Source organism: Dermacentor variabilis, chromosome 2, assembly GCF_050947875.1.
Source record: "Dermacentor variabilis isolate Ectoservices chromosome 2, ASM5094787v1, whole genome shotgun sequence".
Classification (NCBI taxonomy): Eukaryota; Metazoa; Arthropoda; class Arachnida; order Ixodida; family Ixodidae; genus Dermacentor; species Dermacentor variabilis.
Window position 1 is genome coordinate 40,339,585 of NC_134569.1, and position 23,517 is coordinate 40,363,101.

General features: G+C 47.3%; 2 protein-coding genes across 2 annotated transcripts in view; one reads left to right on the forward strand and one right to left on the reverse strand.

The window, feature by feature from the left end:
* The window catches only part of LOC142571682 (integrin alpha-9-like), a 103,643-nt gene that overhangs the window by 16,869 nt on the left and 63,257 nt on the right, over positions 1-23,517 (forward strand). The window lies entirely within an intron of this gene.
* LOC142573325 (uncharacterized) lies at positions 9,220-12,326 on the reverse strand. The gene is made up of 5 exons (XM_075682991.1): positions 11,925-12,326; positions 11,273-11,499; positions 10,864-10,922; positions 10,306-10,465; positions 9,220-9,849 (listed from the first exon to the last, which is right to left on the reverse strand). The coding sequence occupies exons 1-5, from the start codon at positions 12,247-12,249 to the stop codon at positions 9,253-9,255; spliced, it is 1,368 nt and encodes a 455-aa protein (XP_075539106.1). The 5' UTR covers positions 12,250-12,326; the 3' UTR covers positions 9,220-9,252.

The following is a 23,517-nucleotide window of genomic DNA, read 5'->3' on the forward strand; positions in this document are numbered from 1 at the left end:
GTCGGGTATGGGTATGAAGCGACCATTACATCCTCGAGCTCCGTGTAGATATTAAGCACATACCGCTAGCCACGAAACCACTAAGGATTACCAATTGGACGGAATTCAGGTAATCTTGCTGCAACACTAACGAAGAAACCATTACCGACATTGAGCAATAGGCGAACGCCTTGCAGGCAGACGTAGAGACCCATAGCACCACCCTCCGGCTAGACACACTCTTGGCCACAATTGATTCCAAGCCCCTACACATGTGGGAAACGAAGCAAGCTTTACTTAGGAAATGGCTAACAGCACGTTACAATCACAAACTCCGAATCAGAATCGCCAAATTATACTCTCAGATCCAACAATACGCTATCAAATTGGCGGCACAGCAATGGGCTCAGGTTTGTGAAGGAGCGTATGGTAATCTCAGCACTAAAAAGACCTGGCAATTGCTCCGGCACCTGCTCGACCCAACCACGTCTAGGATGCACAATAACCACCAGATGAATAAACTGCTGCATGAACATTCAGCTGACCTGCCGACCATGTTCAGCAACCTGGCCTCCAAACATATGCCCCCTCCTACGAAAATACCCATGCCCGACTACGCTGGTGAACCCAGTGAGGAGCTTTGCAGTCCCATCACGCTAGATGGACTCCCATCAGACGAGAAACATGAGCGCACAATAGATATAATTGACGTGCATTAGGCAGCATAAGGGTAAATGTAGGGTGTACGAATGCACTAACTTTAGGAGCTACCGCAGTAAACAAGGAATTACTGGCAGATGATTGTCATAAGACACTGCGCGAGCGGTCGTTGTTGCGCGTACTAAATAATGAATAGGTTTCTTTCTACTGCAAAGTAATAAGATGAGAAGACTGCAAGACACAGTTGAAGCCTGCCGTTACAGCCTGCCGCTAGTGGACGCACGAGGGGAAATAGGAGGGTCGTATTTATGAAGAAACAATACGATCATCTAACTTTCTTATCCTTGTAAACTGTGATCGTTATGGCGTCTTGTGTTGCTGTTTACTAAAATGTATTCCCTCAGCTCTGACACTTCGTGCGCATTTTTAAGTACTGGCGAGCCGCCCTTCCGTCGAAGCTGGTTTGCCTCGGTGGATGTATCTGCGATTGCTTCTAGGCGGGGGGGTGGGTTGACAGCGAGGTCACCTAGGTATAATTCGTATGCGCGGTAGTACACGTCGTACGAGGCAGTTATCGCATCGCGTTTCCGCACGCGGTGCAGGAAAAGGCTATCAGTTCGACTCACGTGCTCTCGGGATTGCACGCTCGAGTGAAGACGATATTCAGGCATGCCAGGAGGTGGTCGCCGCTAGCAACTGCGAGCACGTAAGCAGCGGATGACCTTTGCCGGATTTGGATTCGCCGGTTCCGGCGAGTGTGAATGTATGCGAGCTACACGCTTGTCGTCGTGCATAGGTGGATTGTACGTTTCTCTGGAGCGCTCCCACTTGGCCGCGTACACAAACCTTTATGTCGTGCATTCTTCATTCTATATATATATATATATATATATATATATATATATATATATATATATATATATATATATATATATATATATATATATATATTTCCTAGCGCGTCGCGCTTGCACTCGTCGACGTTGTTCCATAAGCGTGAAAAACCGAGATGCTTTATTTTCCCTTTTCTATAATTTAAATGAAGGCAAAAGAGAAGGTACAAGAAGGCAAATTTACCTTACAGTGGCGACAGCCGTTTGTTTTCACATAGTAGCAATAAATACACGTGTTAATGTCAGAATGGAAGATACATCATTCCTTCAGAAAATTATGCGCTAACAGTGCTGGGGAGAGCAAACAGGGTCCAGATGTAGTCCAAGGTACTATATAAAAGGTATGATAAAAAAAGATATTATATCATATGTCGGCTGTTTCTATAAGAAGACATTAAGGAATATTTAAAAATAGCCGTTCTAAAATAAGAGGATGTTATCTTCCGAGGCCTGCCGTTCAGGGGTGGCGATCACAGAGTGACGAGTGATACGCAGTAACTAGTCGCTCATTAGCAAAGATACGTTGGTTAACTTTTAAACCTTTATTTTCAGTGGGCTCATCGTAATGGGGAAATTCAAGCGAGTTTTCCGTACAGGCGATATCAACTTTTGGATCTGGAAAAATGCGATTACCCGTAGTACGACGGATTTTGGCTATCAGAGCACGCGAAAAACCGAAACTGTGAGGCTGCAGCGAGTGCTAAGCCGCGCCCCTCTAGGCGACGTTCTGCTTACGTCATCTGGACATTCCCCCTGGATCCGCGCATGGTCATACATGTACAGTTCTAACTTGACTAACACGTAGCTAAGCCACAAACGTATACTATATGCACCAAGAAAATGTGCTGTTCATATGATTGGAATCGCTGTGTGGTGCAAACGCCGGGAAACGTTAAATGAGTTACGACCAGGTTCGACGTTCTGCACGATTCATTTCGAATGGAACGAGGACGCCGTCTGGTACGTCATGCGGCTGCCGTTAACTATATATATAGGCCACTGAACTCCTGGAACCCCGGAAATTTCCGCAGCTGCGGGCGTGGCATCGCACTCGGGCAAGTCCACTGGGCCAGGCTGTGTGTGTTGCGGTATGGGCTGGCATGTATAGCTGCGCGAAGGTTTTGCGCGGTGTACTTCCTGGCATTGCAGCGCAGAACGAGGAAGAAGAAAATGACTCGAATGACTAAGCGCGCGGGATCCCCAGGCGTATAGTGCTCGTGCTGGCCAATAGAAAGAAGACGTCAGCGAACGAATAGGTGCAGGCAGTCGGCCGATCTGTCCTTTCTGAATCTTCAGCTACCTCATGGAAGGCAGAGTCAAGTGGAAGAAAGGAGGTCGCGAAGGAGACCCTTACGTCTTCGCGCGAGACGACCGGCGTCCAGCTTCGTTCGAAGTCCTGACGGGTTCCTTGACCTCTCGCACGGAGCGAGCCGGCTGCTTTCAACCCAAGCTTAGGCCTAACGATCCCGGTGATGCCAGCGGCCGTTATAGTGGCTGCGACGGCATCGCTGGACTACGTCAAAGATCCACGCAGTTCCGCAAGCTGGCCCAACAACATTTCCGCGAAGTTAGCACATGCCTGTCTAGAGATTTCGGCGCTTGCAGCCCACGCAGGAAAAGCCTAGTCTGGGGGCCGGTAGTGTGGTATCCAGTGCGCATGCCGTGCAGCATTCACATCAGTGGCGTGGCCCAGGCTGCTCACGGGATTTGGATGTGCTTGCTTCTTCAGACATACCTGAAAACACCTACGAGGCAACCTCGTCGCGACAGGCGGCGTCGCAGCGCGACCACAGATGTCGGACCTCCCACTATGCCAGCTGCCTACAACGATCCCGACGAACACAAGAACGTCGCCCAGGGACTGCTCACCTTCTGAGCCTTGGAGATTTTGCCAGTGCCTCCTGGACTGGGCCGAGCCATGCGTTGTGTGAAGTTTTCAATCGCGTAGGCCCGTATAAGCGCGCAGCGTGTGTACAGTGCGTTGACCAAGTGCCCATTCAACTTGCCCAGCCACGCTCAACCACCGCGAACGGGCGTAGCTAAAGCCGGATGGAAGATAGCAGAATGAGAAAGCCACAGCGCACAACAGTAGAGCGTGGTCGGCTGAGACTTCAAGCGCTGCTACTCGTATAGCCTCCACTTCGGCATGTAGGAGTAAGTGCTGTGTGAGCCAACTGCAGAAAGACCCCGAAATGTGCAGGATTGACACTGGCAAGAAAACTGAAGTATGTATAACAATACTGGCACATCGTACTTGAAGGAACTGTGTACTGACGTAAACATGCGGGCTTCCTCATAACTTTGTTTTATGTGGTATGAAATTTTGGCACTTGGTTCCCGGGTTCTATTGATATACTATGTCGCGTCCCTTTTCTTTTGGAACATGGACGATTGTAGTTTAGGAGCCGCCGCTTTGCTGTTGTACGTGTCGGCGAAAATATACCTGCACTTCCACCAACACCATTTTGTTTTGACGTGGCGCCTGTTGCAAGGGCGGACGCAGCACGAGAACGCCCGCAAAGCTCACCATTCAGCTATAGGCAGTTATTCATGCTTTAACGTGAATAATTGCTCTTGCAGCGTCGGACGCTTCGACGCAATTGCTCTCGCAGCGTGAAATGCTCCGAAGCAACGACTAGCGGCATAGAAGAGGACGTCCCTCGAGCGAGATTATGGCGGGGCAGTTGAAGGTGAATTTGTGGTGTGTATATATATATATATATATATATATATATATATATATATATATATATATATATATATATATATATATATATATAAATATAAATAAAGGGAGGGGGTGGCGCTTTGCGTTTGGCCTTTATGGCTGTGGCCTTTATAATACAATTTAACAAGAAAAAAAGAAAGATGCAAGACCGATGAACGATCGAGAAAAAAAAAGAAAAACATGTGGGTACATGGAAAGGGGTAAGGTAGACGATAACAGACACCGAACATTGCCATAGTTTGCAACGCAATAACCCTTTAGAAATGCGAAAACACCCGTTTACTTAGATTTAGGTGCACGTTAGTTTCGACCCAGGGGGTCGAAATTTCCGGAGTCCTCCACTACGGCGTGCCTCATAATCCGAAAGTGGTTATGACACGTAAAACCCCATAATTAAAAAAAACAAATAACCCTTTAGTTCTCGCGATCGCCACATGCAGTCTACAAGTGGTGCAAAAGTATGGATATATTGATTTTATGATCGTCCTCGACTTTGAAAGGGGGTGTTGGCTTTTGAATTGTCAACGCCCTCCGATTTGACACGCGCAGTGGAAATGAGTGCTGTCAACTACTTTTGCGAATGCAGTTGTGCTTATCTCACATTTAATTTTTGTGAAGAAAGGGGGCTAACCGAGGGGCCCGATTTTTATTAATCATATCACGAGAAGCCCAACAAACAAAGACACAAAGGAAAACATAGGGGAAATTACTCGTACTTGCTGATTGAATTGCTGATTGATTGATTGAATGATAAATTAATGGCAATGAAAGGGGATGAAAAAACAACTTGCCGCAGCTAGGGAACGATCCCACGTCTTCGCATTACGCGTGCGATGCTCTAACCAATTGAGCTACCGCGGCGCCGTTTCTCCCATCCTCTTTCTTGGGTATTTATGTGCTTCTACTACACTCTAACAACAGTTTACACCCTTTGGCGTGCCCCTTCTGCCACACAAAAATAATCGTCATCTGCCTTGATGCGTTTCCTTTCTTTATCGCTGCAATCCCGGAACTAATTTCCAGTGACGAACGGCACGCGTGTTATCAGAAGGGGCACTCCAAAGGGTGTAAACTGTTCTATGCTGATAACGCGCGTGCCATTCGTTACTGGAAAGTTCTGGGCTCGCAGCGATAAAGAAAGGAAACGCATCAAGGCAGATGACGATTATTTTTGTGTGGCAGAAGGGGCAAGCCAAAGGGTGTAAACTGTTCTTATGTAGAACTAACCTTAGTAGTGTTAACCAGCGCCACCACTCACAAACCTTGGCGGCATGTGGTGCATCCTTTCTGCCGCAGGCGTCACGAGTACGTGATCTTTCTGTATCATTTTTGTATAATTCTCGTGCATGCACTGATACCCTCTGATTGCGTACAAGTTGAGTATACACATTCCAAGATGGAAGCAGTCCCGTGCGCAAAAAAAAAAAAAAGAATACAAGGAAAGTATCTGCCACACTTAACTGCTTCTAAAGCTTAGTCGCCATGACGGCGCATTGCAACAACGGCTATAATACATTATGACGGCTGCTATGTTTGTTTGTCGGGAAGACGTGTCGCGATGTTGTCAACGCTGTATAGCAGATTTAAAGTGTTAAGACAACAACAAATTAGTCAACAAAAAAAAAAGCTAGGGCAACTATATATTGCTTGTGAGTTTCCGCACAATTGGAGGTCGCGTGAATTCTCTGTAATATTTCCTCCTTTCTCACCCTTGCTTCCCCTCCCACCCCGCAGAGCAGCGACCTCTGTAACTGGCTAGTCTGCCTTTTATGCATTCTCACTATTTCGTGCCCCGTCGTCGTCTGCCTTGACCTCACGTTCGTTGTCGTAATCATTCTGCAACAAATCGCTGTTCGCCACTCGTTGTTTCGGCGCTACGAAGTTCGGAGTATAGAAGTACTGGCCTTTGTAGTACTACATATGCCGCGGTCGCGTTAGCCGCGGCAGCTCTCGAGCACCGAGCGGGCAGGCGGCAGCGGATGAAAAGGCCCCGCCACAAGCATCGGCCGAGTTCTTGGGCGATGCCAGGTTATTGCGCTGTCAAAGCTGATGGAGGGCGCCCTTCTCGCGTCCTGTTCGCGGGTCACTTCCGCTCAGCGGGCTCGCGTGCCATCCTCCTGTTCGCCGCCATGCCAACCGCCCCATTTATGCCTCGCCCTCATCGCGCGTCGTCGCTCCTCGTTATATTTTTGACAGTGAGTGCATCGAAACTACAAGGATATAGAAGCGCTCCTGCGCTGGTGACGTGCGTGCGTTTAATGCGTGTTATTCGATTGCGACTCCTCTCTTCACAGGAGACGTTTTACTGGCATCACATAGCCAGCTTACGCCGTCTGCGTGGCTGTGGACGGGATGAAATAGAGAATATAAGAGGCTTATATAATTGTACAGGGCTCGTACGCGTAGACGACGTGTGTGCGTGCGCGTCAGTCGATGTACTTTAGATAACTTTAGAAATAGCGGTCAGGAAGTTAGCGGAGGTTCTCGGCCTTGTTAGTGCACTCTGAAGAATCGGCAACTATAGGTTTTTGCGCAGGCGCAGTGCAATTTAATCTGTTCATCGCGTGAGCTAAGACGCCTTGCGCTATATGGCCCGCGTTTAACTGTGTCTGAACGCCTCGTGCTTGCAGTTGGCAGTCTCACCCCCGTATTCACAAACGCTCCTTGACTCGACCCTCCACTTGAAACGCTCCTTGAGGATCGTTTTTCATTTCACAAATCGCCCTCGACTTGAAACGCTCCTCAAGTGAAGGAAATCCCGAGCGCTTTCCTCGAGAATCTCAAGGTAGCATCGAGGCTACCTTGGGCAGCTCCTTCACTCGAGTGTTATGGCGGACTACGCTTCGTTCGTCGATTATGTTCTCCGTGTCGACGAGCTATTCGGCGTCGTCATGGACGACAGCGATATTGCAGACGTACCACGACAGAGGCTGAGGGACCGCCTGAATCCCGTGGAACACTTCACCAACAGCGAATTTCTCGCACGCTATCGGTTCACGAAGTGTACCGTGAAGAAGCTGCTTGACTGCCTGCCTCTTGAACAGAGCGCCAGCAACCGTGGCCACCCTCTGCCACCAATGCTTCAAGTTCTTCTCGCTTTACGCTTTTATGGAGCGGGCACATTTCAAGTTGTGACAGGTGACCTAGTGAACGTGTCGCAACCGACAGTGAGCCGCGTCGTCGAACGTGTCTCACGACTAATTGCTGCGCACTTGTTCCCGGTCGTCGTGAAGTTTCCTAGCACAGATGGCGAGTTCCGTGCGACGATGGTGGATTTCTACCACATTGCCAAGTTTCCTGAGGTGACGGGGTGCATAGACTGCACCCACATCCGCATCAAGGCACCGGGTGGGCCGAATGGCGAAGTTTACCGCAATCGGAAGGGTTACTTCTCCATAAATGTACAGGTAAATTGCTACCTCTTTTCTCTATATGAGCGCAGCATTAATTCTTAAAGAGACAGTCATGTGTTAATGTCTACAAGCTTCAATAAACAGTATACTGGCTAATTGGATCAGTCATGGTAGAAATCAATTTACTCCATTCCGATCCTTTTCCTGCTCCAGATAATGACATAGCGCATTTCGTGATAATGCGCGGTGATATGGCCGAGTAAATTAAGATTGGCGTGGCAATAGTGCTAGACGTTTTATATTAGAAGACTATCGTACATATTGGGGCTCTTTGAATGTCTTTAGATCACCAAAAGGGAAGTATGGCCTTGCAATTCTAAAAAGCAGTGGCTGCTTCTACTCAGAAAAAGACTATCGTGTATGTGTGAATTGCGCGGCTTACATTCACTTCAGCCGGAAAAAAAATGACAATCGATTCTTCTTTTTTTCATTAGGTCATTGCAGGGCCGCAGCTGCAATTTTACGACGTCGTGTCTAACTGGCCCGGATCCGTGCATGACAGTCGAATCTTCGACAACAGTCGTGCACGTGTTCTCTACGAGACAAAACGAATGCCTGGACTTCTACTTGGCGATGCTGGCTATGCATGCATGCCCTTTCTAATGACCCCACTAGCTTCCTCCGGACGTCCGAACAGCCCCGAGAGCAAGTAAGTACCGCTGCATAAAGCAAAAAGCACAATAATCCTTATGTAATGACGTACAGTTTCTTGCGTTTGAAGGTTTCATTAGAGTAAGCGTGATCGATATTTTAGTAGTAATGACGTAATTTTGCAAAATATAGCTTTGTATTATTACGTTCATGTATTTCATGCAATCTGTTCTTGCTACACCGAATATAAGACGCAATACAATTAACATATTAGCTGCAAGAGCTTTGACGACTAACCTGCTTATGATGCCAAGGTATAAAGTACGTCTCAGAGTAGTTAGCATAAGTGTAAACTAACATTGTCTGTTTTGCACAGGTATCAAGCGGCTCACATCCGCACCCGCAACGCTGTAGAGAGAGCGTTCGGTGTGTGGAAGCGTCGCTTCCCATGTTTGGACATGGGGCTTCAGCACTTGATGGAGCGTTCTGCGGTCATTACGACAGCCTGTGCTGCCCTGCATAACCTGGCAGTCCTGAGGCAGGACCCGGAACCTCCAGCTGTGGTGATCCCACAACACTTGAGGCGGCAGCAGCCTGATGTGGCGAGGCAAACTGACACACTGCATGGATCGCAATGTCGAATGAGGCTTATTGCTCGAACATTTAACTAAAACATCATAAAAGTGAATTTGCACCTACGTTAATCCAGATTTCAAAACGAGTACATCTTGGAAACTCCAATTATGTGCAAGTTAAGATAAGGAATGCCATCAAAGTGCAAGCACACTTTACTGCTCAGGACACTCCTTTAGTACTTCTTTCATATGTATATTTTGGTGCTTTTTTCCTGTATTGTGTATATTATTGCTTATTCGCACCAGTAGTTTCAATCATTAACCACAGTTGCAGATGTATCATACTCCTTACATATTAAAGCATAGACGTGTGTGAAAATATAATGAAACATTTAGTTTTATGCCTGCTGGCTTTATCCAAGTTGCTGCTTCTTTGCCTCTAATTCAAGAGACAGCATCTGGCGCTCCACGTCGTCGCGCCACTTTTGCTGCTCCAGCTGCTGTTGCCGCAATTGCACTTCGATTTGGTGCAGTTCCTGCTTCCGTTGTGCGTCCATCCTGTGACGTTGTCGTTGCTGGAGGAGCTGCTGCCGACGCAAGCGCATCTCTACAGAGTGCAGTTCTGCTTTGCGCTCCTCATCTTTCTGAAGCGCCTTCAGTCGGGCAGCTCCTTCAGGTGCGAGCACCCGCTCTATCGCAGCTGTGCGGCCTCGTGCTGGTCTCAGTTGCTGAGGTGTGTCAATGAGAGCCGCAGCGTCTGAAGCTTCCAGTCGAGCAGGTGGCATGTGGCGTGGTCTCAGTCGTCGATAGCGGCACGGTACTGGGACCTGCCAAGACAGCACTTTCCTGAGCCGGCAGTGGTGCCTGAACTGGATTATCTGCACACATAAAACAAACATTAACTTAGAGCCTAGGACACACTGCAGTTGAAAACTCATTTTTGTAAGCAGTGTCAATTCATAGTTTGAACATCTTATGAATACAAATACACATACATGCAGGCACACTAATCAGACAGTCACAAGTAATCAGTCACACACGAAATGGAAAGCGCCAGGGGCTCTAAACTGTAACCCAGGCGAGCAAGTGAAAAGAAAAAGTAAGCAGCTTATCCATATGATGCCCTCCAAGTGTGTTAGTCACAGAAATAAATAGGAAAAGTGTGTTCCAGTCTAGACTCAGTGTTGCCGTAACAACAGACTAAAGTTTCACTACTAAATAGTGGCGCCTGAGTAGCATGTAATTTGAAATAGCAATAGATACAACTTCACTCTGTGATGTTTCTGACAGATGTTAGTTGCACAAATATGCTGTCAAAGGAGGCTCAATTCCACACAGGTTCCAGTGCTGCTGGATAAGCACGCTATTTAGTTTCACTGCTGGCTGGATGCGTCTCAGCTGTAGCATGAAATTTAAGATAACAGGAGAAACAACTTATCTGATGATGCCTGCTACATGTTAGTCACAGAAATCAGCTGCAAAGAAGGCATGTCGCCAGGAGCCGGTGCTGCTGGAGGAGCATGAGCGTTAGGACCGAAGGCGCCCGAGCTGTAGAAGGCAACATGCCCGTTGCTTCTGACAGAGCGCAGACTTCCGAAGCTGGCTGTGGTACCACAGGGGTAGGGCCTGAAAATACACAGGAAGCAGAACTAGTGCCCCACAGGCAGTTGGTGCAATCAAAAGAGCATTCATACATTGCAACTCCACTGTAGAGGCACTTTTGTTTGTGTGCATGCACACTTATTTTTGCACATGTACACACAGAAACCACAATGAATGTCTTCATGTTGTCAGCATTAAAATTGGATAACAGGTTGCAGGGGGCACATTGCTGGCACTATGCAAACACAGAGGCACCTCGAAAAGAACGAGAGATGGAGACAGCTCGTACAAGTGCATGCTAATTTTGCAAGACACAAATTAGAAAAAAGAGGCTGTCCTTCACGAACAGGGGCTTCAACAGCCGCCAAATGTAGAGTTGACTGGCGGAGTGAAGCATTTCAGCCATGGCAGGTGAAAGTTACCGGTTCATTGACAGGCCAGCTATTTCCTGCGCTGGAAGTAGTGCTATGGAAGAGAGGATCTGCACATAGAAAACAACCAGGTTCAATTACAGCTCTAAAGGGATGCAAGCCTATCAAACTAGCCTTGATCTTCGTGTTTACTATGACCCACAAAGACACCTTAAGGTTAATAAATATACTTGACCATGACAATAATTTAGTAAAGTAACAGCAAGATGCTGGCACAACATGGCGTATTGCTGATAGATAGTAATGACAGAAACGTAAATTTTAGTGAAACAGACACACAAGCCATGTGAACACCTGCGCCAGCTGCGTTACTCACAACAATAAACGACACAGAATATCTCAGAAACAGTATACATGCATGCAGTCACATCACAACACAACGGCAGCAACATGCCAATTAACAGTTTTTGCCAAATCTGGCTTCACCAAGCCACTCGTCCATGCTGTCTTGAGTTCCAGATACCATAGCCTCAAAGATGTGCGCAGGTGGCAGAGACAGTACTGGCTGGTTGGTATGGGCTCCGTCGCTGTCGTAGGGGTTTGGGAGCCGTGTTCCAATGTGAGAGGCAGCCGCCCCGACAAGCGCCAATGATGGGCTCATTGGCCGGCAGGTAGGTGGTCCACCCCCTGACGTAAAAAAGTGTATATGCATGTGCACATTCAAAATTACATGTTACAAAACAACGCACAAGCATAAACGCGACGAGCAGCTTATCGAACTGTAACGTCAACATATGCTATAATACATACAGATACTAGCTACGCTTTCTGATTATGCCGATAAGTATTCGCGTGCGCATAACGTGCGCAGAATATTTGTCGTTAACTTGAAACCAGCAAAAGCATTTTTTGCACTTTGCATTACCATTATTGATAAAATTGTGCAGCAGCTCGGGGATACGCAGCGTATACTAGAAGGGGGGCGGGCGGTGGGTTGAGTGGTTCAATGATGCTGAGGCTGCATACAATTATTTTACACCGTAGTTTCACCGTAGTCTTCAGACCTCTGCGGTGCTTAATTTTGCCAAGCAAATGTAAGGTGAAGTTCTCACCTGTTGCGTACAAATCCCGCTTTTCTTCGGAATCTTTCTTCTTCCATTTCGATTTTTCGTTGTCCCACAGCTTCCGCAGCTGCATCACCGTAACGCGACGAATGCCTGGTTGGCTGTTATATTCTTCGGCCAGCTTCTCCCAGGCACTGTCCTTTGCGCGCTTCGATACATTATCAGTTTGGCGGTTTTCTCTAACCGCTCTGTGCCTCACCACTAGGTTACGGAGCAGTTCCCGTTCCTCATGCGTGTAGACGAACCTCGACACGCCGGTCTTATCGCCACGACGATTAACGCAGTTGTCGCTATTGATGCTCATTTTAAACATAAAAACGCGCACAGAACACGGCAGAAAAAGCTGACAGGAGGAGCAGCAGCCGGCAACAGAAGCATGCGAACCTTCTGATTTTTACGGATTCTGCTCTGGCACGGCTTGGCGAAGCTTGGCTATAGCCAGTTTTGGCTACATCAACGTTTGATTGACCAAATATTATGTTGCAAGTGTAATAAATTCACAGATACATTGAAGAAAACTTCATCAATTACAATAAAAAACATGTCGTAAACGTTTAAAGTGTTTTTCGCTCTTTTTATTGCAATATTTGGCCACATACTCTCGTTATCAGGGGCGCTTTCCGGAAGTCGCCCACCGTTCAAGTGAAGGCCGGTTTCTCAAGCAGTCCCTTGACGGAGTAGTGCTCAAGTAGTGTTCACGAAACGCAACGACGCCTTGAGTGAAGGAAAGCGCGTCACCTCGACTTGGCGAAGTCAAGGTGAGGCGCCAAGTGAAGGCGCGTTTAAGAATACGGGGGTCAGTCTGCCACTCGTCAGTCAAGCCGCTGTCAGCATGTGTCTCAGGCTAAGCCCGAGGGCGCGGGATTGAATCCCGGCAACGGCAGCCGCATCTCGATGGGGGCGAAATGCAAAAACGCCCATGTACCGTGCATTGAGTGCACGTTAAAGAAACCCAGGCGGTGAAAACTAATCCGGACCCGGCGTGGTTGTTCAGTGGCTATGGTGCTGGGCTGCTGAGCACGAGGTCGCGGGATCGAATCCCGGCCACGGCGGCCGCATTTCGATGGGGGCGAAAAACGCCCGCGTACTTAGATTTAGGTGCACGTTAAAGAACCGCAGGAGGTCAGGAGTCCTCCACTACGGCGTGCTTCATAATCGTATCGTGGTTTTGGCGCGTAAATCCCAGAATCAAAAGAAAAAGTTAATGCGTCTCGTTACTGGTCGCAGGTTCAGTGAGAGACGCTAATGATGATGCACAGAACTCTAATGCACCGCGTTTTCGGCGCGAAATCGTCCGATTGAGGTTGACGGTGCAATAATTATGATTCTGTTCTGCGACAAAAGAGTGGCCCGCGTAGAGAGGGAGAGAGAAAAAAATTCAGAGCCCTTCCCTATGTAAAAATGGAAGACCGCTGAAGCTGTATTGCTCAATAGCTATATTAAGTTCTGTATGCATGTTTATGCTATATTGGTTGAATAAAGGCACAAACACAAGTTCGTTGGTTGTTTCGTCTTTCTGTATTTTTCTGTTCTTTTTAACATTTTTTTTTACTTTATCGATATACACAGTCGTTTCGATACGCATCGTCATAGACTGGCTGACGACGCTCGAGCGATTCCTCAGGATGGCAGTTCTTCGCTCAATGGAGCCAGCTGAAGAAGACCAACGCGCGAGCAGTGGCACTAGCACGTTTGCACAGTTGGCGCCGAGAATTTTTTAACAGTCCTTTTTGAAAAAAATTGTGCAAAACGTTTTTTTCAAAAACATCTGTTCTTACCCTCGCGCCTGGGACCTCTTTGGGTCCCACGTGTGACAAGGGTAGCTCAAGGGCGCGTTACAGGTCCCCGAGACCACAGGGGTATGTGCCATTGAGCTCGGACCTTTTCTGCACTATCACCAGGACCGGCCCACATGATGATTTGTTTTAGTCAACATCTCGGACAGATTTTTTTCCAGATCCTAGCCATATACAGCTTCGCTGCAAAATGATGTTGCTTCATGCTTATTGCAGAATGCACAAGAACAAATTTTGCGTGACCGATAATTCAAACCGGTCAGCCAGCTGGTTGTCGAAAGATATTTCCGCGTGTTTTCCGTAAGGATTCATGCCGCATACATTGGCCCCGAGGTAGCTGTGCAGCGTCTGATAAGCCTCCTTCGCTACTAGCTCCGCTTTCTAAGCGCCGAATGACTCCGCGAGCCCGGTTTCTTTGCACGGGAGAGACCGTGTACGCGAAGCCGCCTTTTTGTGACCGCCGGGAGTCCCCCGCGGAGTCCTACCGTTAACGGGGCCCCATGACTAAGCAAGCCTGTCTTACGGCTGCTCTTCGTGCAGCTGTTGGCGGCGGCGGCCGCGAGGCTTCCCCGCGTCCTCCGCTGCGCCGTCGTGTAGCAACACGATGTTTCCTAGTTGTTGCCGTCTCTTCGTCGTGGGCCGGTATATCGCTGCCCTGACACGCGCCTAGCGGCGTCGTAAACAATGCAAGAGTACACGGCGGCGGCGTGACTCATTTGGCGAGCCTATACGCGGATCCCGCTTCCTCCTCTACCCCGTTTCTTTTCCATGCATGCCTTCTCGCGACCGCACTCCTTACCCCTCTCTCTTCTTCCAGCACGCGTCGCGGAGTTGACGCCGGCGAGTGGGCGTAGTAGCTGCTAGCGATCGCCGCCGTAGCGGATGTGAGCTCATTCCCATAAAAGTGGGGTGGGGTGCTAGAGGGCGGGAGGGGGGAGGTCTAGGTGTCATGGACGCACAGCAGCGCAAACGTCCCGTACATATTTCGACGCGGCGACTCTGTAGCGCCCCGTCCTGCTACCGAGACCGCGCTGCGTCACTCGTCGGGCTGGGGTCGCCGCCGCGATTTATGGCGCGACCACGAATGTCCCTCATCGTTGTCGCGCTCTCTGGGCCTGCTCTAAATGCAGTAGGCGCATGCTTAGTGGTCTTTCAGCGGCGTCATTTCGCCCGCTTGTGGCGATGCACCCGATTTTGTGGCATGACATGATTTTGGAAGGGCGAGTGCCGCGTCTTTCGAGCCGCCTGTCGTGCATTTTTAAACTCGCGCTGATCGAACGTGTTTATCTCTGCCCGTTATATTTTCTTTTGCCTCGCCCAGGAATCTTTCGAGCCCCGGAAAGGGCGCGTAAACGGGCAGAGTACGGATGGAATGTAGGCATTCCGTACTTTGTTCCGAGGCAGCGTTTTTCTTGACCGACATGGTTTCCTTTTTTTTTTTTTTTTTGCAGCGAAGCTGTTTATGACTATGGTTCTGTGAAATTGTCATGTGTGCGAGCAAAAACTATCGTCAACAGTAATGGCTCGTGTCACTGCTCGCGCCTCCGTCTTCTTCCAAAGCCGGCTCCGTTGCCGCTCATCATGCCAGCGTTCCCATACCGCCCCCCCCCTGTGCGAAGGCGCTGACGGCACTGGCTCATTGCCAGTCGGTGCGGTAATTTCCGCCTCAAAGTGTGTGGCTCAGTACATCGCTAAAGGAAAACACGAATGTATATAATGAATGTGCATAACGAACGTATAACACGAATGAACGCGAATGTATAAAAATGTTTGTACGTTCCTTTCGTCACGATGACCGTAAGACGATAAGTGTGTTCGTACCTTTGTTCAAAATTCGGTGTCATCTCTTTGTCGTGTGTTACACAACTTCGCTTGTCATCCACCGTAACAGAGGGGAGTGGCTCATGATTATTTACTTATTTTTTCTTAATTTTCTGTTTTTTGCGACTCTTGAGAGTTCATGGGCTTTTTTTGTTTTCTGCTTTATTACTTACGTTTGTTCTTTCTTTTCTTTACTGAACGGCTTTGTGATGTTGAGGCGTCATTTACCATAATACCAGTCCCTAACCAGGTTCTACCGTGGCAGTAGAAAAAAAAGGGAGAAAAAGAAGGTATAAGAAACATAGTTAGTAATCAGGCAACACCTACTACTTTTTCCGCTGCTGAGTACTATCTCAAGGCCTCCTGTTGAATCATGTAGGATCGCATGTTTTACTATTTCAGTGTGAAGCGACGTTTTCTTATAGGAAGGCTGCGTCACTTTTAGGGTTGTATCAGCCATGCTGATATCGAGTGAATAATCTCTGTCTGTGCTACTTGGACTAGCAGTTAAGTGTAGTGGACGAAACGAAAGCATCTAGCGAGCATTGATTATCACATGCGATGCCGTTATCAGCGACGAATAGCAAAAACACGATACATAGCACATGTTTCCAGTAACATTGCTAAAGGTCGTGGTATTTAGAAAGCGCGCGAGAGAGAAACAGCACCGGAGATGCGCAGGGAAAATTCGTGCGCGATCAAGTCGTCTGGGATATTCGCCCCTTCGGCTGTGTATAATGAATAGTGAGTGAGCGTTGGAAGGACTTATTCATTGTGCCTTTTCCTTTTCTTTTTTTGGTTCAGTGACTGACAGGCGTGCAGCAAGAGCTGCATTTGCTTGTCTCTCAGGCTGCGCTTATTGCACAGTGTTTGCTGCTTCCGAATTTACCGGCCACTGGTGGCTTATTGGCGCTCAAATCTCCCATGAAAAATTGCACCTGCTAGTTTACGGTGCCGTGCACACTTCGTCCAGCAGCATCGGAAAACCAGTCTCATGTACGTTTGAAAAAGGCAAATGTGGACTGGCGGCATTGCTATCGGTTGGCGAGCTCTGCATGCCAGCGCTGTTTTGTTTGTTACCTGCTTCATTTGCTTGACGAGAAACGCGTATGAGCTGCAGAGCCTCGTTATTCTCATTGACGGCATGTTGACCGTGTTTATCTGGGGCTCATGAACTCGCTCCGCCCTTGATGCAGAAACAAACCGTGTACGAAGACACTACCGAAAATAGAACATGTGTTAAGGCAAAAAAAAAAAAAAGGAAGCAAAGCACACGCATGGGTTCTTTGGGGCCTCTATGTTGGGCTTCAGCAACGGGAACGTTTGCATCGCCATTCATAACTTCTTTCGTGATGCGAGAAGGTTGGCTTGTTGACTTCCGAAAATTTTCTTTTCACAAGTCTTGGTTCTTATAGAGATCATATTAAATTCCGCACTATCATTAAAAATTTTTTTTGCAAGTCGTACGTTTTACTTTAATATGACCACTTACTCTGTAAGTAGCAGCTTTTCTTTATAACTTGTGTTACTTCAGCTTTTTCCATTCCCGCCGTGCCTTGAATAGACTGGATGACGGGCCATTTACAGAGGCAAAGATCTTGGCAGCCTGGCCTCACAGTTCATTAGCCCAGAAAGTAGTTCGAGCGCTTCTTCACTACCTGAAGGCAACAGGCTGGAGTGCCCGGCTATAGACATCCTACACCTAACCTAGTGCATGTGAAAGTGCGATATATACTCATGCTCTCTCTCTCTCTTCATTCCCGCTGTGAACATCTCTGCCAACTTTTGCAGTCGTGCGCGGCCCGTGGAGCTCGCAAGCGGAGCGCGAAGTCACCTTTCTCTCCAGCGCTCACTTTTCAACAGAAGCCTGCTCCTCACTCTTTTCTGTGCGCTTCATTTCGTCATGTATCAGATTGCCATACGCAGCTGCTATTGGCCAATAGCTTAAATCAATCAAGAAGGGTGTTTACATCAGTACGATTCTTCCTACTGTTACTGTTTATATTTATTGACGAAGTCGGTGGTCAAAAATTTATCCAGGCCCCTCTACTACGACGTTCCTCATAATCCACTGTGCAGATTCCGGACGTTATCAACCCTACAATTTAATTAAGTACGTAGCATCTGTTTTATATCGATTGAAGCACCATGATATGCCAGTTTGGAATTTCTGGTAATCATGAAGCCAACGTGAAACGCGTCAGACTCTTATAGCTTGTGCTGTAAAGTGCTAGGTGTTTAGCATGGCGTGATAAAATGCTGACGAAATTGATCAAAATGCCTTCGTTCTGCCACTTTCGGCTCCCTTGCTTTGCTTTGTCGTGGCGGCAGAGAAAATAACCGTGGTCCCGTCGTGGAGAAGGTTAAGCGCGAGTCAGACATGTGCGCACACTTACGCAGACTTCCGGCGTCTGTCTCAGTGGTGTGCAATTTTCCTCAGCTGGTATTTTCTTGCTCGTGGCAGCTACCGCACTAAAAATACGCGCATCACGGAGGGCGTAAGCGTCTAGACCGTGCGGCTTCGTTATTTGCATCGTCCTCGTGTTGGAAAGTACGCTCGGCGCGGAGCGAAGCGCGCAGAACGCCCTGCGCAGACGGGTTTGTTGGAAGGTTGTTGCGCAACATGTTTTGCGCTTATCGGTAAGTATGGGCGCAGTAGTTGATGCTATGTTCGGACCTCGTCTGTGATCAGTCTTTCTGCAGCCCCGAACGCGACACCTCGCTTACGCATTCGCACAGTTCGCCCGCGCAGCTTGCAACGCTCGTGTTGGTGTTGGCAGTGCGCGCTTCACGGTCCAGTTCCAAACATCCTGCATGCGAGAGGTTTTTAATGTGAACTTGTACGCTAGCAGCAGGTGTTGGCGTTGTCTCTCGCGGCTTTCCGGTATAGCGCTTCGTCGTCGCTGGACATCCGGTGTAAAATAAGTAACGCATACGCCATAACAAGTTCGTATACCGATTGATTCTCGGCACCATTCACATTTTTATCGCTCAGCATGATATGAGATCAGTTTTCGAACATGGAATTAGGTATATGTTGCCGGTGCTGACTTTGCACGCAATTGTCGCTTCATCTTAGGTTTCGCCTTTGCCTTTGTACTCGGAATTCCTATTGCGGTCGAAGTTTTACATGAGTATAATGTGACTAAATGTATCCAGAAGGTGCTTTTAGGTTTATTATGTTGTTCTTCTAACGCCATTATAAGCGAGCGAGCCTCACGATTCATTTCACATCATCATGGGTTCACCTAACGCGACCCAGCGCCGGGATGGTGTTGTGTGGCAGAGCAGCTGTCCATCACGATAGCAATCTTAAATGTCATACTCTTATAGTTTCGGCTGTAAACTGCTAGGTGTTTAGCATGACGTGATAAAATGCTGTCGCAATTGATCAAAATGTTTTCGTTCTGACACTTTCGGTTCCCTTGCTTTACTCTGTCGCATCGCCCTTATCAAATTTTGCAACCAGTCTTGCTAGAAATCCGTCATCAGACCGGACTTGCATGTTGCCAACGCCAAGTTACAACAAAAGAGATTGCGCGGGCGCCTTGAAAAGCCCAAAATGTGATCAGGGACGCGTACATTACTTCGTGAAACAGGTAAATACTCTATGGGGTTATTCGTTACTGTGGCGTTCACAGCAATTGTACAGTTACAAAGCTGGGCAGGCCATATTGTCTCCTCTCTCGTACAGGTCATTTCGTAGTAAAATCGTTCGTTGTAAGGACGTTCGGCTGTACTTGGGCCGGCTGGTGCATAGCTGTACCTAGGGCTTGACGGCGCATTGACTGGGTACAGCAACAGCACTACGTGCTGGCAAGCGTTTGGTTTTAGTGCCTAAAAAGAAAAAAAAAAGGACACTAGACTTCAGCGAATACTTTGGCTGCGAGATCTGCTGCGACAGCAGCATCCTTCACTGTGGAGACTGCCATATTTATTTATTTATTTATTTATTTATTTATTGCTCGCTTGTTCCTCAAATTGCGCTCACCCACTTAAGAACGAAATGACCAAAAGCCTGCGGTTATACGGGCGCATTTTACATTGCGGATATGCTTCATGTTCAAGGGTCTTAGTCATCATCATTGTCACGTACGCCTCTTTTGTGCCCTCGATGCTGTTTTCAGCAGTACGCAAACGCACCGCCATCTTGTCAAGAACAACTTCTATGCGATGTGCTTACATAATGCCACCCCCCTTCGTTGTTGTATTGCCTGTTCAGACCTGCGAGATGCGCAGGCGCCACCGCTCTCGGAGTCTGTTTGGAGCGCAAGACCCTTGCACTATAATGCCATGCGCTGTTGCCGTACGACTGTAAACGCGCTTAGCACACCACAATAAGCACTGCCTCACAAGGCAGCGTTCGTGGTGCGCGCTGTACGATCAATGAGAAAACAGCTGTAGCAGAGGTGCAATGACGTGAAAAGGCAGGTCGATGGAGGGAAAACTGGAGGAAGTTTGCCATGGCCGCTTCACAAAGCAAATTTGTTCGCGGGCGCCACTGGCAATTGTTTTGTGCAACCTATACTGCGCGAAACATAAGCGAGTCTTTAGACGGTTTTAGCAATGTTAGCAGCTTTAGCTTGTCGCTCACGCCGCTTACACTCGCGTATCCTGACAATCTTCACCGGTTGCTCAGGCGGAACGCAAGTGCGCATGCGCACAAGCAGCGTTCGTGCGGGCAACGCAATTGCCGCCTTCGCTCCGCTGACGAGACGATTGAACGGGGCGAAACGATGTGTCCACTTCTTGCCGCCTTTGTCGTTTTGCAAGTAAACTGATGGTGCATCGCTGGCGTCTCTGAGAGACGCGCTTATCGAAAGCACAGATTAACGAAGCTCTGTGCAGCGCCTGAGTGCGCGAAATGCAAGTGGAAATGACCGCAAGCGGCACTCAGCTAAAGCTGTTTGATAACGGTCCTCGATAATAGACGTTTCTTTGGCTGAGCTAGCGTCGCCCACGGTTCGCTCCGTTCACATTTCAGGCGCCGACGCACTGCAGAGAACTGCATTGATTTCGCATTGTTGATAAGCGCGTCAGCGTGTAGAAAGTAGACAGTCAGGAGAGATAATTGTCCTGCACGTATGCGCGACACAGGCGCAAAGCAATTGAAGCCAGACGTATCGGCACAGCACGTGATCTTCATGTCAGAGCGCGCGGTAGGTTTCCAAATAGGTGGTGTCCAAACCGAACATTTGTAACAGTGTTTCCGGCTACCGAAATCGTATTCAACCATCAAAAGCATAGCGGCCTTTAAGATCCGCATTTTAAATCCAGAGGGTGCCACCCTATGAGGCGCAGGCAAGGAGCTTGGGCGTGGGTTTGGACATCACATTACCAAAATTGCCGCGTGACTGGCCGCTCGAGGCACTTTGCGTGTATTCGCGGGCTTCTTTCACGCTCGGAAAAAGAAAATTGATCTAACACGTAGTGAGCAGCAGAAACCTGTATCGGGAGTGTTTCATGTTGCTCTACAATTTCCTCATTGACACTTTTCATCTAATTATAATATTTGAGAAGTTGATTAATTAATTAAGACGCAACGAAAGAAATCTGAGTATCTCCAAGCGACGGCAAACAGCATTCCCTTTGTTCTGTCCAGCTAAATGACATTTGTATATTTTTAATGTTTGGCTCAAGTTACATGGGACACCCCGTATAGTCCAAGGTATTTGCAGTGCGCTGGATCGGAAAGAAAGTTATTTTTAGTAGAATAAGGAAAAACCGAGGGCTTTTCTTTAATATTAATTTCATGAAGACGGTTTTGTGATAGGTAATTGACATATGCCATTGTTCACACCAAGTAACTATTTTTGCGAAGTTCTCATTTCATATAATCCGATCATTAGAGAAATTGACTTCTTTTTATATCACACGGTCTCCGCAAAAAGTTTTATTTTTACTGAGACATTTCTATCTGGTTATATGAACAGCATAAATAATAGAGAGTTTAAGGATGGACCCCTCGGGAACACCGTAATAAACAGGAACAATATGGGAAAAATACTGGTTAATCGTAACGAATTGACGTCGTTTAGAAAGATAGTCCTGCAACCATTTTAATAACTGACTATTCTTAAGTATACATCCTGATATATGAAGTAGCTTGTTATGGGAAACCTTGTCGAAAGCTTTACTGAAATCCATAAATATAGCGTCGCATTTTTAAAATTATTGATTGTATTAGGACAAAGTCGTGTAACGTTTTAACTAACCGAGCAGTGGGTATTTCTTACACCGTGCTCGAAAAGCCGGGCCTGCAGATCCATGGCGAGCGTTTTTCAACACTTCTTTTCATCAGGAAAACTACTTATATGCTTATGAATTATGTGTTGTCGTATTTTACACGTTCTTGAAATGAGGGAAGGGGAATATTGTCATCCAACCAACAGTAGCACGAATCTGCAAAGGAAACCCCATACGGATTTATCGGAAAGAAAGCTTCGCACTTGATTCGTCCTGGTCCGCGATTCGAAGCCCGGACCAACGCCTCAGCGGGCGGTCGCTCTACCATCTGAGCCAACCAGAAGGCTAACAGATGGCAGAGCGAGGATGAATTAACAGACAACTCGAATCACTGGGACAATGAATATGGCGAAGAAATTCTGCAGAAACTCGCGAATTGGATGAAAGTTAATGAAAGGGCAAAATTGTCATGCACCCGACAGTAGCACGAAGCTACAAAGGAAACCCCGTACGGGTTTACCACGAAGAAAGCTTTGCAGTTGAAGAAAAATCCGTCCTGGTCTGGGGGATAAAACTGGAGTAAGATATGAAATAAGAGAAATAGGGCGGCAATTTTGAATGGAAGTGTTCCACTTCACCCGGCCATGTTTCTTGGTAACGAACCGCTTTTTAACACCAAAGCAGTCCTCGGTTTCTTGAATGTTGTTGTCCTACATGCTATTAGTCACGTACATCCGTAGCGCTTCCTCTCTTCAGAGGATGCCGCTGCGATAGCATTATTGTATAGCACATGCCTTCAGGCCCTTGTGTTTCAAGGGCTCTGATGAGGCAGTAGTGCTGTGGCTAATCTTGGCATCTGACATGTTTTGTATATCATATCATCTTTCGCAATGCTCTTTAAGGCTCACAGTACACGTCATTAGACATCGCCATAATCTTATTGCTCGTAATTTTACACACTGTATATCATATCATTTTTCGCAATGCACTTTAAGGCTCACAGTACACGTCATTAGACATCGCCATAATCTTATTGCTCGTAATTTTACACACTTTAAAGAGACTATTTTAGGCCCCTTTTGCAGCCACGTCACATCAACTTCATAGAACCCATCAATCCACTGCGAAGTCACTAACACTGGCATGGAGCTCTTTGGCCATCCCTGGCCATTGCGCCACTAAAAACCACACATTCATTCGTTCATTGTATGGTAGTGTTATTCCCTTATTTATGCAACGGTTGTATTCTGACAGTTTTCTGGTGATGGCTGTAGCATATATTCAAACAATTTTTCAATAAGGTTCATAAATATGTTGAGCTCCACTCGGCTTAACGTTTTAGAAATGCATTTGGGATATCATCGGGACCTGGGGATTTTTCAACATCAATTTGTAGTAACAAGTTAAAGGTACCAGGTTCTGAAACATCATCAGAAATGAGGGGGAAGTCTAGTTGAAAGTGAGGCAAGCGACCATTGTCTCTTGTGAATACACTCTTGAAGTGATTGTTGAATGCAGAAGAAATTACATATTCTTTATTATACAGTTGTCACTTGTAACAAATGTATCAGGGAAAGAAGAAGACAAAGCGAATCTCTCGGGAGAAAACTAGGAAGATGCGTGTTCTAGTATACATGCTCACCTTTTTTTAATCATTTCTTTTAATTTTATTGATGCATGCCATTTGGAACTGTTCACTGTTTTTGTACGTTTCTTCAGCCATTTCAGCTTTCGCTGATGTAACGTCTTCTGAGAAATCCATGGAATCCTATGAACCG